The sequence below is a fragment of the Nesoenas mayeri genome (assembly GCF_963082525.1).
Source record: "Nesoenas mayeri genome assembly, chromosome: 3".
Lineage (NCBI taxonomy): Eukaryota > Metazoa > Chordata > Aves > Columbiformes > Columbidae > Nesoenas > Nesoenas mayeri.
The window spans coordinates 108,917,343-108,932,095 of record NC_137544.1 but is presented as its reverse complement, the minus strand read 5'-3'; the positions used below and the strand labels follow the sequence as shown (position 1 = coordinate 108,932,095).

General features: G+C 43.6%; 1 protein-coding gene across 1 annotated transcript; it reads left to right on the top strand.

Moving 5' to 3' along the window:
* Window positions 1–9,637: 9,637 nt before the first annotated feature.
* On the top strand, window positions 9,638–13,057 carry LOC308039049 (solute carrier family 22 member 7-like; the record flags this gene model as incomplete). Its single annotated transcript, XM_080342072.1, is given in 5 exon segments — window positions 9,638–9,758; window positions 9,761–9,790; window positions 10,281–10,389; window positions 11,878–12,084; window positions 12,979–13,057. Coding segments are annotated over 5 exon segments (546 nt in total).
* Window positions 13,058–14,753: the final 1,696 nt, after the last annotated feature.

Genomic DNA, 14,753 nt, shown 5'->3' with positions numbered 1-14,753 from the left:
CTTTCTCTCCAAAAGCATGTGGGCGGATTTCATCGCACATGCGCATCTTGCGCTAGTGTTGAGCTCAGCTGAGTGTGTCTCTTGACGCTTGGTGTGCGTTGGCTGTGCCTGTGTGTAACACAGCACAGTCATGAGTGCGCAAGAGAACAGAGAAAAGGAAAATCGCCTAGGTAGAAGCAACGAAGCAAAACCGATTCAGGATTGACGTTTGCTCGACAGAGACGGATTCCCCGCACTGACATTTCACAGTTACACCAGAAGAAAGCTGAGCGGTACATCGACCGGAGAAATGTTTCCGCGGAGGTGATGTAGCGAATGAACGGCAGTGTGCGCAGCAGTCAGGACTGTGCCTGAAAAGGGCCCAAACCAGCAGAGCCTGTGTTCAAAAGCTGGTGGCGATGTGACTGCATTGAGGCACGTTCCCGTGTCTGCGAGTGTGTAGACAGCTGTTTCATGTTCACACAGAGGCTCATGGTCTGCTTTTTCTTCTGTGCGTGCACACGCGATAACGTTGTCTCTTCCGAACACTGGTACCTCTGTGCATGCAGAACGACGTGGTCAAATGCGTCTGCCTATGTTTTGGTAAACAATGGAGTGTACGTGTTCAGACAGCGGCATCTCCGCAGACGTCTCCACAGACCCAGTTCTGAAAGCCCCGCACCCTTGGACTGAACGTAGAAACAAGCAATTGCATCGGTGTGCGCAATCACATATTCAAGATGGACGTCTTCAATCTCACAGAAGCACGAACGTATTTGCGTTCAAGCATGTATCCGAAACGATGTGTGATCAGATGAGCTGCTGGTATTTGCTCTGTTCGGCGTGCTTCGTTGTAGCTCTCTTGACGGTCGCAGGCTTATCGGCTTGCTTTGCACAACTATGTATAGGGATAGCACGGGAAAGCTTGCCTTTTGCCTACTTCAGCGCTGGAACCTAGTTGCTACGCCTTCCGTTTGTCCACGTGCACACACACGATTCCTCACCGAGAACCACGCAGAAACCTTTCCACAATCACCCAGCTGTGTGCACACATCGCCACGTGCACGCACACGCAGCTAGAGAAAAGCACCTCCCTTTTCACACACCAATGCGTAAAGCAAACGCCTGGCCACACCCATGCACACTTCCGCAAGAGCGCCCACTCCCGTCTCTTGACAGAAAGACGTATGTGAAACGTAGTGACACGCTTGAGGGTATACACGTTTGTTGATGTGTAGCGTACAGCACAGACGCATACGTGGCTGCGTATGGAGCAAGGGAGCTCTGCTAGGAAAGAATCAGCAACAGACATAGGCAGAACTGAACGCTGAGCCATGGTACTTCTCATTCACGGCAAATGCTTCACAGTCACCTGAGGAAAGACAGCAATCAGCCTACAGGAGAAACGAAACAGAACATGTCATAACAAGAAAGTGCAGCAGAGCATCTCTTCACAAGCTTGTCCCTGATCTATAGCTGAAGGCAAACACTTGTGTGCTTGTGTGAGAGGCAGTGTCTTTCCTGTCACCGTCTGATAGTTTTGCACAGTCACAGGTGCTGGCACGACTGTCAATGTCTAGGATACCTGCAGACTTGACCCAGTGCTTGTGGAGACAGTGTCCCTGAAAGTCTCTGTGTGCCTTAGCGCCTGCTGAATCCATCCGTTTCTCCACCCGCATGTGAGTCCATCTTTCTCTCCACATGCATGAGTGTTTATTTCGTCTCCTGTGTACATCTGCACTGGTGTTGTGCTCAAGTGAGTGTGTCTGCTGACACTTTGTATGTGTTGGTTGTGCCTGTGTGCAACAGAACTATCATGACACCTCAAGTGAACAGAGAAAATGGGAATCATCTAGGTAGAGGAGACAAAAGCAAAACAAGGCAGGATTGAAATGTGTTTATGTAGACGGTTTCCCTGCGCTGACTTTTCACAGTTATACCAGAAAAATATACGAGAGGTAGCCCTACCCGAGAAACGTTTCCAAAGAGGTCATTTAGTGAAAGAACAGCAGAGCCTGCGTGATATGGCTGCACGTGTAGCCATTCGTGTATCAAACGTCTGCATAGAAATTTGTCAGTCTGCACAGACATAGACGTGCTTGTACGTTTATACACGACGGTAGTGGTGCATAATTTTGAACGGGGTCCCGTGTTTGTACACGCTTGTGAGACGGTCCGATGGGGTGTACAGACTCGTGCGCTTAGTTGGAGTCTTATTTATACAAGAGCTGTAGCATGTGCACAACTGTGAGTGTTTGGGGAAGAGTTTCTGCATATATGGAGCTGACCTCTCCCCTGCTTGCGTGTGGACACAGAAGCAATAGGAATGGAAGCTGCTGAAGCAATATAGACTGCGGACAAGGTACAAAGGACTTACCCATCCTCAAGCAATGCCATGATACCTGCCCTCTAACCACCTGCAGAACGAAGGGATATTTTTCAAATTTTAGATTCTCCAGCACGAGGACTTGCAGACAGAAGATTAAGTTGTATAGAAGCAGGGTTCTTAGCTTATGTTTGACTAGAAATTAACAGATGTATTTTATGTAATGAACTAATCATTTACTTCATGTAAGTGTGTACTAGTTGCGCTTCAGAGGAGAACTGCCAACGTGGAGAGGTAGATCGTCAGACAGATGAAAAGACCCTCAGAATCTCCGCCGAAACAGACTGCATGTCCTGCAATTGACGCTAGATGGCAGCAAAGACCGTGAAATAATCAGTATCCTGGTTTTAGGCCATTCTTTCTCCTGTAGAGGCTTGGTATGTGAAAAATTGCCCCAAATTGTTATGAATATGCAAGAATCGGAGCCTACTGCTTTATCTTTCTTTGTCCGCATGCACACATAGGCTCCCTCACAGAAACACAGGCAGAAAGACGCCTTTCTGCAAACACACAGATATGTGCAAAAGCTACCGCCTGCATGCTTACGCAGCTACGGAAAAGCACCTACCTGTTCCCACAGTGATATAGAATGTTTCCAAATAGGTCATTTAGCCAAAGAAGAGCAGAGCGTGGTATCAGGGAAAAATCATATCTGAAGGACCTTGCGCTAATTCCTTCTAGCAAGGAAAGGCTTCCAACTTCAGCACCTCTTCTTCCCCTCTATTTCTCTTTCAGACTATGTTCCTTCTTCTTTCCTTTACAATTGCCTAGGACGTGCCTGTGCTCCCCTCCCTTCCAACCCGGCTCATCAGCCCTTCTGGGATACTCACACTTGTGCACTTGCTGCAGCTCTTGTATAAAGAAGTTTCACACATGCTCATTCCATATTTGCAATTACAAATCAAGCTGAACACACATGCACGGTTGTGATCTCACACCATTCTACATATACTATTTCCTATACATCTAGACAGAGCCACAAAATCCCAAGGTCTCACAGACCTGCCAAGAGCACATAGGCACACCAAGGTAATGAACCAAATCTTAACCATAGCAACTCCTAGCCTGAGATCAAGAAACACAGATAAGAACGCCGGCTAAGAGCCCTTGCTATGCCTGGCTTCCGTAGCCCTTCTTACTCCAAGATGAGACTACACGGACAAGAGTTTCGCATCATACTGTTCGTTTCCTGACTCCAGGTACTCTGGTCACACACGTGTGGGCATTGGCACTGCCCTGCGCTGGTGCAGTATTCTTTCTGATGGCAGGAAAGTGAGGGCCCTTTGTGCTGTAAACGGTGACCATCTCTGTGCGTGCAAAACTACGTGTTAAAACGCCTCTGCGTATGTTTAGGTAAACAATCGAGTGTGCGTGTTGAGACAGCGGAATACTTTCAGACGTGCCCACAGACACACTTTAGAAAGCCCCGCACCCAAGGACTGAAGGTCTGTACAACCACTTGAACCAGTGTGCGCAATCACACATTTAGAGGGAAATGTTTAAACTCACTGAAGCACCAAAGTGTTTGCCTTCACAAACAAGGTTGTGAACAGATGCTCTGCTGTTTTTCCTCTGTGCGGTGAGTTTTGTTCTGTGTCTCTTTCCGATCGCAAGGCTTAGCGGTTTTCTTTGTCCTACCAGGTATACTGAAAGACAGAGACGGCGTAGGAAAATTTATCGTCTGCCTTCTTCAGTGTTGGAACCTGGTTGCTTACCCCTTCTCTTTTACCACGTGCACACATAGGATTCCTCACCAAAAAACACACAGAAACCTTTCCACAAGCATCTAGGTATATGTGCCCACCACAACATGCACGCATACGCAGCTAGAGAAAAGCACCTACCTTTTCACAGACTGACATAATCAGCAAACGCGTGGCAACACGCATGCACACTTCCGCAAGCACGCCCTCTCACTTCTACTTACAGGAGGACGTACGAGAAACGCACTTTCATGCTGGAGGGTAAACACGTCTGTTTAAGATGGAGACACTGCAAACACGTAGACATGGCTTCACATTTGCAGGGTACCCGCAGATATGCTCCTGTTTTGGGATGAAACTGTGTGTGAATGAAGTTGTGCTTATAAATGCTTGTCTGTCCACGTGCATGTGCCTGGTTGCGGGTTCCATTCATGTTTAAGCTTGAATGAGTGTACAGCTGTGGTGTTTGTTTGAACGCTTCTGCATCTCTCCAGTTGTACAGTCCTGCATTTCTCATGTGGACAGTCACAAGGGAGCTCTGCTAGGAAAGAATCAGCAACAGACATAGGCAGAACTGAACGCTGAGCCATGGTACTTCTCATTCACGGCAAATGCTTCACAGTCACCTGAGGAAAGACACTTAGCAATCAGCCTACAGGAGAAACGAAACAGAACATGTCATAACAAGAAAGTGCAGCAGAGCATCTCTTCACAAGCTTGTCCCTGATCTATAGCTGAAGGCAAACACTTGTGTGCTTGTGTGAGAGGCAGTGTCTTTCCTGTTACCGTCTGATAGTTTTGCACAGTCACAGGTGCTGGCACGACTGTCAATGTCTAGGATACCTGCAGACTTGACCCAGTGCTTGTGGAGACAGTGTCCCTGAAAGTCTCTGTGTGCCTTAGCGCCTGCTGAATCCATCCGTTTCTCCACCCGCATGTGAGTCCGTCTTTCTCTCCACATGCATGAGTGTTTATTTCGTCTCCTGTGTACATCTGCACTGGTGTTGTGCTCAAGTGAGTGTGTCTGCTGACACTTTGTATGTGTTGGTTGTGCCTGTGTGCAACAGAACTATCATGACACCTCAAGTGAACAGAGAAAATGGGAATCATCTAGGTAGAGGAGACAAAAGCAAAACAAGGCAGGATTGAAATGTGTTTATGTAGACGGTTTCCCTGCGCTGACTTTTCACAGTTATACCAGAAAAATATACGAGAGGTAGCCCTACCCGAGAAACGTTTCCAAAGAGGTCATTTAGTGAAAGAACAGCAGAGCCTGCGTGATATGGCTGCACGTGTAGCCATTCGTGTATCAAACGTCTGCATAGAAATTTGTCAGTCTGCACAGACATAGACGTGCTTGTACGTTTATACACGACGGTAGTGGTGCATAATTTTGAACGGGGTCCCGTGTTTGTACACGCTTGTGAGACGGTCCGATGGGGTGTACAGACTCGTGCGCTTAGTTGGAGTCTTATTTATACAAGAGCTGTAGCATGTGCACAACTGTGAGTGTTTGGGGAAGAGTTTCTGCATATATGGAGCTGACCTCTCCCCTGCTTGCGTGTGGACACAGAAGCGATAGGAATGGAAGCTTGTTAGAGTGAGATAAGGACTAAGCAAAACAAGTCGATTCAATGTGAATCACGCTAAGCCATTTATTACAGAAACAAGTCTCCTTATATATGTAACTATATTCTAATCACGCGTCCACGCTCCAAGCATGGAGTCACTAAATGAGTATCATGGGCTGTCCGTGCGTTGGAGTCTCACTGAGGATACGTCCAATGATTCATGCCACACCAGGACCCCAGTGATTGAGGAACGCCCCTCTTTCTCACAGCGGACTCTGTTCTCGAAACGGCCTTGAGATACCTTTGAGCCTGACTAATTCAGCAACAGATCTTTGTCTATCAAAACCCCTCCACACTTCCCCCTTTCTTTTCCTGAATTAGTCAGGCCCCCTAAACTGCACGGTGCATCATTTTTGAAATATATTGCAACATAAAACACGTGATTAACAACATAATTACAATTACATATAACGCAGTTAAACCTTACTTAATAAGATCAAACAACTACCTACCTATTCTTAAAACCTTAATTCTATCATTACAACCTTATTATCACACTATTTTAATAGATTCAAAATAACCAGACAAGTTAATACTATATATTCTCTTAAATTCCTAAAAGATTTATAACTGTGCAGTTTATAGGGTAACATACTTAATACCATCAGTATATACTAATAATTGAATTAATATCTTAAAAGTTATCTCAACCTATTTAGAAGATCAATAGCTTAACCTTAATATCCCTTCTAAAACTTTATCAGTTGCTAAATTTAGATTACTATGGTAGAAATATCTCATAATTTTACCTTATCTATGCATTAACTATCTAATCATAATATCACCCTTTTGGATCTCCTGCTGATTGTTCAAATTGCCATTTTCCACAGAAGGTACACCCACCTGCTTGCTAATAGGCTTCTAGACCACCAGGTCTGCGAGCATCTGTAACACTGAATTAGGATCCATGGTTTACATCTGAAACAGTCCTCACAACTTATCTCCCTCCTGTCCATCTGCATCCATTGAATCTTTGTTGAATCCACTTCAATCCTTGGCCTGTAATGACACAAACATAACCTTTTCCCCAGGTTATCAACTGATGAGGCCTTTTCCAATGACTAGTGATTTGACCATAACTAATGTAGGTTCTTTCTGATTTAGCATGGCTTTGGGTCATACTTGCAAAGTATTTCATCACATACAATGCTTTTGACAACTGTTTTTGTGGTGTTTCCCCTACTTCCCCCCTTTTTTAAAAAAACAAACAAACAAATAAACAAAAAAAACTTCAGAACCAGATACGTGCGTTGGACCTTGACTACGTAATAAAAATCACAAATCAAATTTAGAGGTTCCTCCTTAAAAAGCTCTAAGTAATTTAAAGCTGTGCCAAGTTCTGCTAATTGGGTTGAACCTTCAAAAATTTTTACAGAATGATGCCAGTTGTTATCTTCACACCAACCCACTACAGCTTTATGAGACTTCCCAGAACCATCAACAAAAACTTTGCAAGTATGTAGGATCAGACCAAATACAAGTATGGCCTATGACCTGATGTTAAAGACTTGCAGGTTCTGCAGCAATTTACATTTAGGCATGCCAAAAGCTGTGCTGTTAAGAAAACCAGCTAGTGCAATTTATAAAAGACATAGATTACAAATAAAAAAAAAAATCAGAATTAAATTTCACAAATGGTACATATATGACAAAAGGATCATGGCCTATTAAGGCTTAAATTCATTCCCTGCATTTTCTTGATCAGAGTGACAATTGGTATATAACAGCCGGTATATCAGTTTGCTAGCAATCTCATCATACTGTCCCACAATGGCCACAGGTTGTTTCTATGTTGCAGCTATAAATAGACAAATCTGCAAGTCCAATCGAATGCAGTCAGCCTGTAAGGTTGTCATAAATGTATTCCTCAAAGTTTCCAACTCCATTTTGGCTGTCATATTTATTGGATACTGTCTTCCCTTACCGGATCGAAGTCCTGTTTCAGATCTATCAGTGTAGTGTTTGCTTTATCAAAACATTGGCTGTTAATACTAGTGGAAATACAGCATTTGAAATTTCCTTGGAGATTTCTCACTTGCAGCAAGCAGATCTGCAGCATCCCAGCAGCTTCTTGTAGGCCATGCAACTAAACAGAATTCTCAGAAAACGTTATTTGAGCTTACAATTTACTTAACAAATCCTAACCTAAGAGAGGTATAGGACTTTCTGGCAAATATAAGAATTGATGTATTAAAACTTTGTTCCAACTTTGACACTCCATTGGTCTCAAAAAATGGCCTTTCTTTCGTTCTCTCCCATGACCTCAAAAACTAGCATGGTGAATTTACTAAGAAGTCTCTTACAACTAATTACCACAGAATAAGTCTATCAACAAATTTTTGGTTTAATTTTCCAGTTTCATTAGAACTATGGGTCTGCTAAGGATGTCTTTAAGCTTCACTCTCTGACTGCTCCATTCAGTATTACATCACTGCAGTTGTGGGGAGAGAGGACCCCCCCTTTCACTGCTTTAAAAGCGGGCAGCCAGGTTTTTCCTTTTTTTTTTTTTTTTTTTTTTGTGGTTTTGTTTGTTTGTTTGTTTTTTTGTTTTGTTTTGTTTCTTTCTCACTGCAGTTCAGATATAACCAAGGTCATGCAGCAAGTGGGAGGCTCTGAGAAACTTCTCAGTTACACAGGCCTGGGATGTTTTGGTCTTTTGTTTTCCCATTTCATTCCAGCCATCATACACTTTATATGCAATTTCAAGTAGCTCAGCAATAGTTACATTCCTTAGCAGGAATATAATAAACATAAATCCATTATTCTATTTTCCTAAATCTAAATCAGTTAATATTCTAGCAACTTTTAAATACAACCTCTTCTAAATGCACATCTATGATAGCATTTTAACAATTTAAATGCTTTTCTAACAATATAAGCAATTACTCTAATGTGTAAGGATGCATCCTAAGGGGGAGCAAGGTGGAATTTTAGCAGTGGAACCGGTTCCCATTTTGTAATTATCTCCCCAAACAAGATTCTTTTGGTACCAAATATGAATATGCAAACTAAAATACTGAGCTCAGATATGAAAACCATATACCAAGTTCAAATATGCAGATGGATCACAGTCACACTAATTTAAGACAATATCTCAATTTTTGCATTGCACCTTTGAGCCGCCTACTGCTCAGCCAGGTGGAGGTACCTCTGGGTCTCCCTGACAAAAAAAGTCAGTGTGCGCTGAAGCTCCAGATCAGCACTCGCCCTCCCGCTGCCGCAAGCTAGACTGGGCAAGGCCTCTTTTTTTTTTTTGTTTTTGTTTTTGTTTTTGTTTTTGTTTTTGTTTTTGTTTTGTTTTGGTTGGTTGGTTGGTTTGATTTGGTTTGTGGTTTGTTTTTTTTTTTTTTTAAGTGTCTCATCTGGTGTGCTACAGCTGTTATTCCAAAACCAGGATTCTTTACATGGTGTGCATACAAGAAAGCCAAATTTAGTGCACCGACATCAGAGACAGCCTGTCACAGAGTTGCGCAAGTCTGAATGCTGGAATAAAGGTAGCATGTTAGAGAGAAAAACAACAGCCACTACACACAAAATTTTACGATCACATTCACGCAGTAAAGAACTAAATTACTCATTATCTTCTGAATTATCACAAAATGCACATTTTGAGTCAACGGATTCTCATGATTTAACAGACTGTGAACTTATCGTACCATATAGCACAGACCTACTAAAATTGCAACATACTTAAACAGATACCCACAAAGAAAACAGGTTAATAAGGAAAGCGTCTTGCAGACTTTAACAAGTTTTCTGTGACCTGTGTATTATCAGTTAACTCTCTCTCAGCTTGTTGAAGTTCAAAGCACCCTGCCTGTAAAACTGTCTGAAATGATTTAATGATCTCTTGTAGGGATTTATTTTGTCCTGATCTTCTGGTCTCAAAAACAAGATTAATTGCAACAAGATTCTATTTTCCGGACACTTTTCCCAACATGTATCTCTCCCAGTTTGTCTTTGGCATCATTGAGATTCCAGCTAAGATGATGATGCATGTGCTGGTGAATAGAGTTGGACGACGGCAGAGTCAGGTGTGGACACTCATCCTGACCGGACTAGGCTAGGAGCCAACATCATCATTCCCAAGTGTAAGCCGCTCTTCTGCTATATGCAGTAGATGCTAAAGGGGAGTTTCCATTTTGTGTGGTGCTAGAGAAGGAGAACGGTAGATCTTATCCATAGGTAACTCTGTATGGAGGTGTTCTCCTCCTAGAAGAGCAATTGTGGGACAAGGTTGCTAATGTGGGCTAGCCCTAATATCTGGTAGAAAGAAATAGTCTTCAGCCACTGTGTCTAGTAAAGGTCCAGTGATGGCAAGGTGAGATAGTTATTTTTATTATAGACATTGTCCAATAGGAAATGTTGGGAGTTTTTCTTTCATCAGTTTAGCTCCCAGTTGCACTAATGGTTGCCAAACTTACTGAACCAGACTTTGGAGACAACAGCTCCAGGACTATGAAGCTCCCTGTTTTGTCTGTAAGAGCACTGAACCTTCTTTCTTGTAGCTGAGGCCACAAGAAGCTTCTTCCTAGAGGCTGCTTTTGACCATTGTCATAAATGTCTTTTCTTTCCTCCTAGCCTTCACCTCCTTGCGCTCTGTAATAGCCATTATGGGCAAAGGTTTATCAGAAGCTGCATTCACTGTTGTCTTCTTGTACACCTCTGAGCTCTACCCCACCGTCCTGAGGTAAGAGATGCCACTTGCCCGGATACACAACCAGAACCTCGGTGGGGTGTCATCCTCAGGCCTTCCACATCCACACAGCAGGGTGTGCTGCTGAGTAGACCGCAGGACTGATGCCTTCCTTGACTCTAGAAGCAGCAGGTTCTAGGGATTACACATACTCACAAGAAAGCTACACCTTTTTTACCTGAGTTTTGTGTGGTTAAGTTACATTGGTAGAAAGATGTACTGAAAAGAGAGGAATATTCCATGTGGAAAGATTTTTGAACTCTGTAAGGCATCTGTGCTTATTGAAGTCTTAGCTCCCTGTGATAATCTGCCAATAACTGTTAAAACACCCCAGAACTAATAATTTGAAATATCAAGTTTAATACAGGAGACATACTTCTATGTGTTTGAAAGTCTTCTGAACATCAAATTATATTAAATCAGGAATTAACTCACCTTTCAGGAGGAAAAAGAGGGCTTATTTGAAATATCTGGGTAATTGTGACATAAAACCAGATTTACCATCAGCATAATTCGGCATACAGCTAACACTCGTGAATGCAATTGTCCCACTGTTTTTTGGGGTGTTTTGGGGTTGTTGTTTTTTGGTTGGTTTTTTTTTTTTTCTTTTTGTGAAAGTCTGAAAAAAACCACACGGATAACAGCAGGGATTGTGGCTTACTCCACCTCTGTTCCTCCCTGCCCAGAGTACCCTTCTTTGCCATATAGTCCTTTAACTTCCACTGGTCTGTTGTACGTGGGTAATGATGCATATTTAAACTGGAGTGGGCACACTAATCTGCTCTTTTCTTCTCAGATATGTTTCTTTCTTTACATGCTCAAAGACATTGACAAGTAAACACAAAAATGTAGGTTCCTTCTGCAGTACTTTGCATATGCACAAGTAGGTCCTCGAATCCCTGTTGTCAGTGTGAAATACTACCACTCCCTGAAAATTAGTAAGTGAAATAGGTCCCAGATCTTATTATTGGCCTCTTTGTGCTCTCACAGGCTTGCAGCTACAGCAGGATCAAAAGTATCTCTACTGCATGCCACCTGCCTAGAAGTACATGGGAAAAGGAGAGATTGAGGTTTGCTCTCAGCAGATCGGAGGACTTATGAGGTGATGGGTAGAAAATGCACTCGGGGTTTTAGACATTAAAAGCAGAAACAAGTTTAGAGCAGGTATTTTTAGTGTGTAACTGTAGATTCTTTCTCATAACAGACACAAACCTATTTCTCACAGCAGCTGTGGTTGCTGTCTGGGAAATATAAAATTGGAGAAATACATGAAGTAAACAAACAAACTAACAAAAACGAAACCAAAACCACAACCTAGGAAAAGCCTGGTAGGGGAAAAACCTGAGAGGAAAAAGACCTCACCACTCAGAGAAAAATAAGGGGAAAGGTCAGAGGGTTTGCATTTTTTCCCAAGGTCTGATATGAAAGAAGTACCTATCTCTCATGGTGGTCTGCATGACCATGGTGTCCTACCTTTTCCAGGCAGAATGGGATGGGGTACACCTGCTTCATGGCACGCATTGGTGGGGCTTTGGCCCCCCTCGTGTTTCTGCTGGATGAGGTATGGAGATCTCTGCCCGAGGTGACGTACTGTGGTGTAGCAGTGTGCTGTGGGTCAGTGGCCTTCCTGCTCCCGGAGACACTCAACAAGTGCCTGCCTGAGGGCATTGAGGACATTGAGAAAACACAGTAAGTCAGCTCCATCCTGCCCTGCACACATAGTCTGTCAAAAGAGGCAGGGGATCATCCTTCTCTGCTGCCTGTAATTCCCTGCCTGTGGGTGGCAGTGGAAGAGGGAGAGCCCAGTGGGTATCTGGGCTGTCAGGCTTCCTGTTCTTCTGTCCAGCAGCCCAAATGTGCCTTCTTTGCACGTCTTGGCTTGGGGAAGAGTGGCTACAAAGCTGCCTGGAAGAAAAGGAACTATGGCTGTTGGTCAAGAGCAGCTGAATATGAGCCAGCAGTGTGCCCAGGTGGCCAAAAAGGCCAACAGCATCCTGGCTTGTATCAATAACAGTGTGGCCAGCAGGATTAGGAAAGCAATCGTCCCCCTGTGCTCGGCACTGGTGATGCTGCACCTCGAATACCGTGTTCAGTTTTGGATCACTTGCTACAAGAAAGACATTGAAGTACTAGAGAGAGTTCAGAGGAGGGTGATGAAGGTTGTGAAGAGTCTGGAGCACAAGACTGATGAGAAACAGTTGAGGGAACTGGGGCTGTTTAGCCTAGAGAAAAGGAGGCTGAGGGGAGACCTTATCGCTGTCTACAATTACCTGAAAGGAGGTTGTAGTGTGGAGGGTGTTGGTCTCTTCTCCCAAGTAGCAAGTGATAGGATGAGAAGAAATGTCCTGAAGTTGCACTAGGGGAGGTTCAGATTGGATATTAGGGAACATTTCTTCCGGGAAAGGGTTGTCAGGCATTGGAATAGGCTGCCCAGGGAAGTGGTAGAGTCACCATTCCTGGAGCTGTTTAAAAGACACATAGATGAGATTCTTAGGGAGGTGGTTTAGTGCTAGAGTTAGGTTAACAGTTGGACTTGATGATCTTGAGGGCCTCTTCCAACCAAAATGATGCTATGATTCTATGATTCTTTTCTTCCAGAGAGAAAGGGCTTCCACAAATCGGCGGTCCTGAGGGCATGCCGCTACAGTCTCTGCTGAAGTGAGGGGACTCCGTGGGACAGCCACTGTGTAGGACTGCAAAACTAAGCTGTGCTCTGACCTGCCAATAAATGAACCTTTAGTGTTTTCCCAGTATCTCTCTGCAGGGAAGTAGGGCTGAGGACACTGGAGGAAGGAGGCAGATTACAAAACCAGCTGGAAGGAGCTAACCCCATGTTGTAGCATGGCCAGGAACAAGAATGCACAGGTCTAACAGGGTATGGAAATAAAGGCATCCTGGGCTAAGCTCTTGCAGTCTTTGACCTTGTTGGACTAGCAGCACCTTTCAGATCACTACACAGCTTTCCAGAAACTATAATCCATTGGTTTACATGCCACAAGAAATGCAATGCAGCAATAAAAAATACCAAGTGTGAATCACACAAAACCAAATAATCTCAAATAAATCTAACTGGATGGTGGATAAAACATATACTATAGCTACAAATATTTATTGATTTTGGAAATGGTCTGAAGGTTTTCCACACTGAGGCTCAAAGCCAGCAAAAAGTACATAACGGATTCTCACTGAGAATGGAAGAACTTCAAGCATTTGTCCCATGTAAATAAAGAAGAAAAAAGCTTTTGTGGATTATTTAAATCAATTGTGTATGCAAGAAGTATCCTTTAAGATAAAAAAAAAATATACTAACAACAACATCAAAAACCCAAACAAACAACTAAACAAAAAATCTTGCTACAGGAACTCTTGCATGGAATATTGAATAATTTATTACTGGACTTCATTCTGCTTAATGGTCTAACACATTGATCTTAAAGTTAGGGGATGCCTTTGCCTCTTGCACTTCTGCAAACAACAGTGATGAGCCACCAAATTATTTATAAATTTGGAACCACTGACAAACAGCACTTTCCTAAACTGGGAAGAGGGAATGGCCTCAGCATCTGAGTCTCAGGCATATGACTCCCTGGGCTGTGAGGTTGTTTTAACTAAGCCATGCAAAGCTCTGTGAGGAGAACATAAACTGAGGATGCATCTGACAGCAGGTGGTGAGGTGACTCTAGATGCAGCCTCACCAGGGCAGAGTAGAGGGGGAGGATAATCTCCCTCAGCCTGCTGGTCACACTCTTCCTAATGCACCCCAGGTATAAATGGTCTTCTTGGCCACAAGGGCACATTGTTGACTCATAGTCAACTTGTTGTCAACTAGAACTCCCAGGTCCTTCTCCACAATGCTGCTTTCCAGCAGGTCCACCGTTAACCTGTACTGGTGTGTCACAGAGGCATGCCAAAATTAGTTTTAGGCGGACAACAAGGTCCAAACCAGACTTTATTTTGATCGAAAAAGTACAGCAAATCAACCAATTAGAAATGGGATTTATACAATTAGTTAGCACTCCAGTAACATAAAATAGAGGTTCACATATCAGTTGAGGAAATTATTGGGGTACAGCAAATAAGAATAATGGAGATCCACAGTGTGCATGCACACACTCACAAGAAACAAAGCCAGAGCTGTCTGACTCCAGGATACTACACTCACCTGAATTAGGCAAGGACCTACACTTGCTTAAGCAGCAGGGACTTACACTTGCCTGAATGCAGCAAGGAATTATTCAAGGATATATCTAGTAAGTTATCACGCACCCACACGAGGAGGTGAGGCGCTCCCAGTCCTGGGAATTTACCTTAGATGGCGTCCCAGGCTAAGGGGACGGCTCCTGGCAGCCAACCTGTGG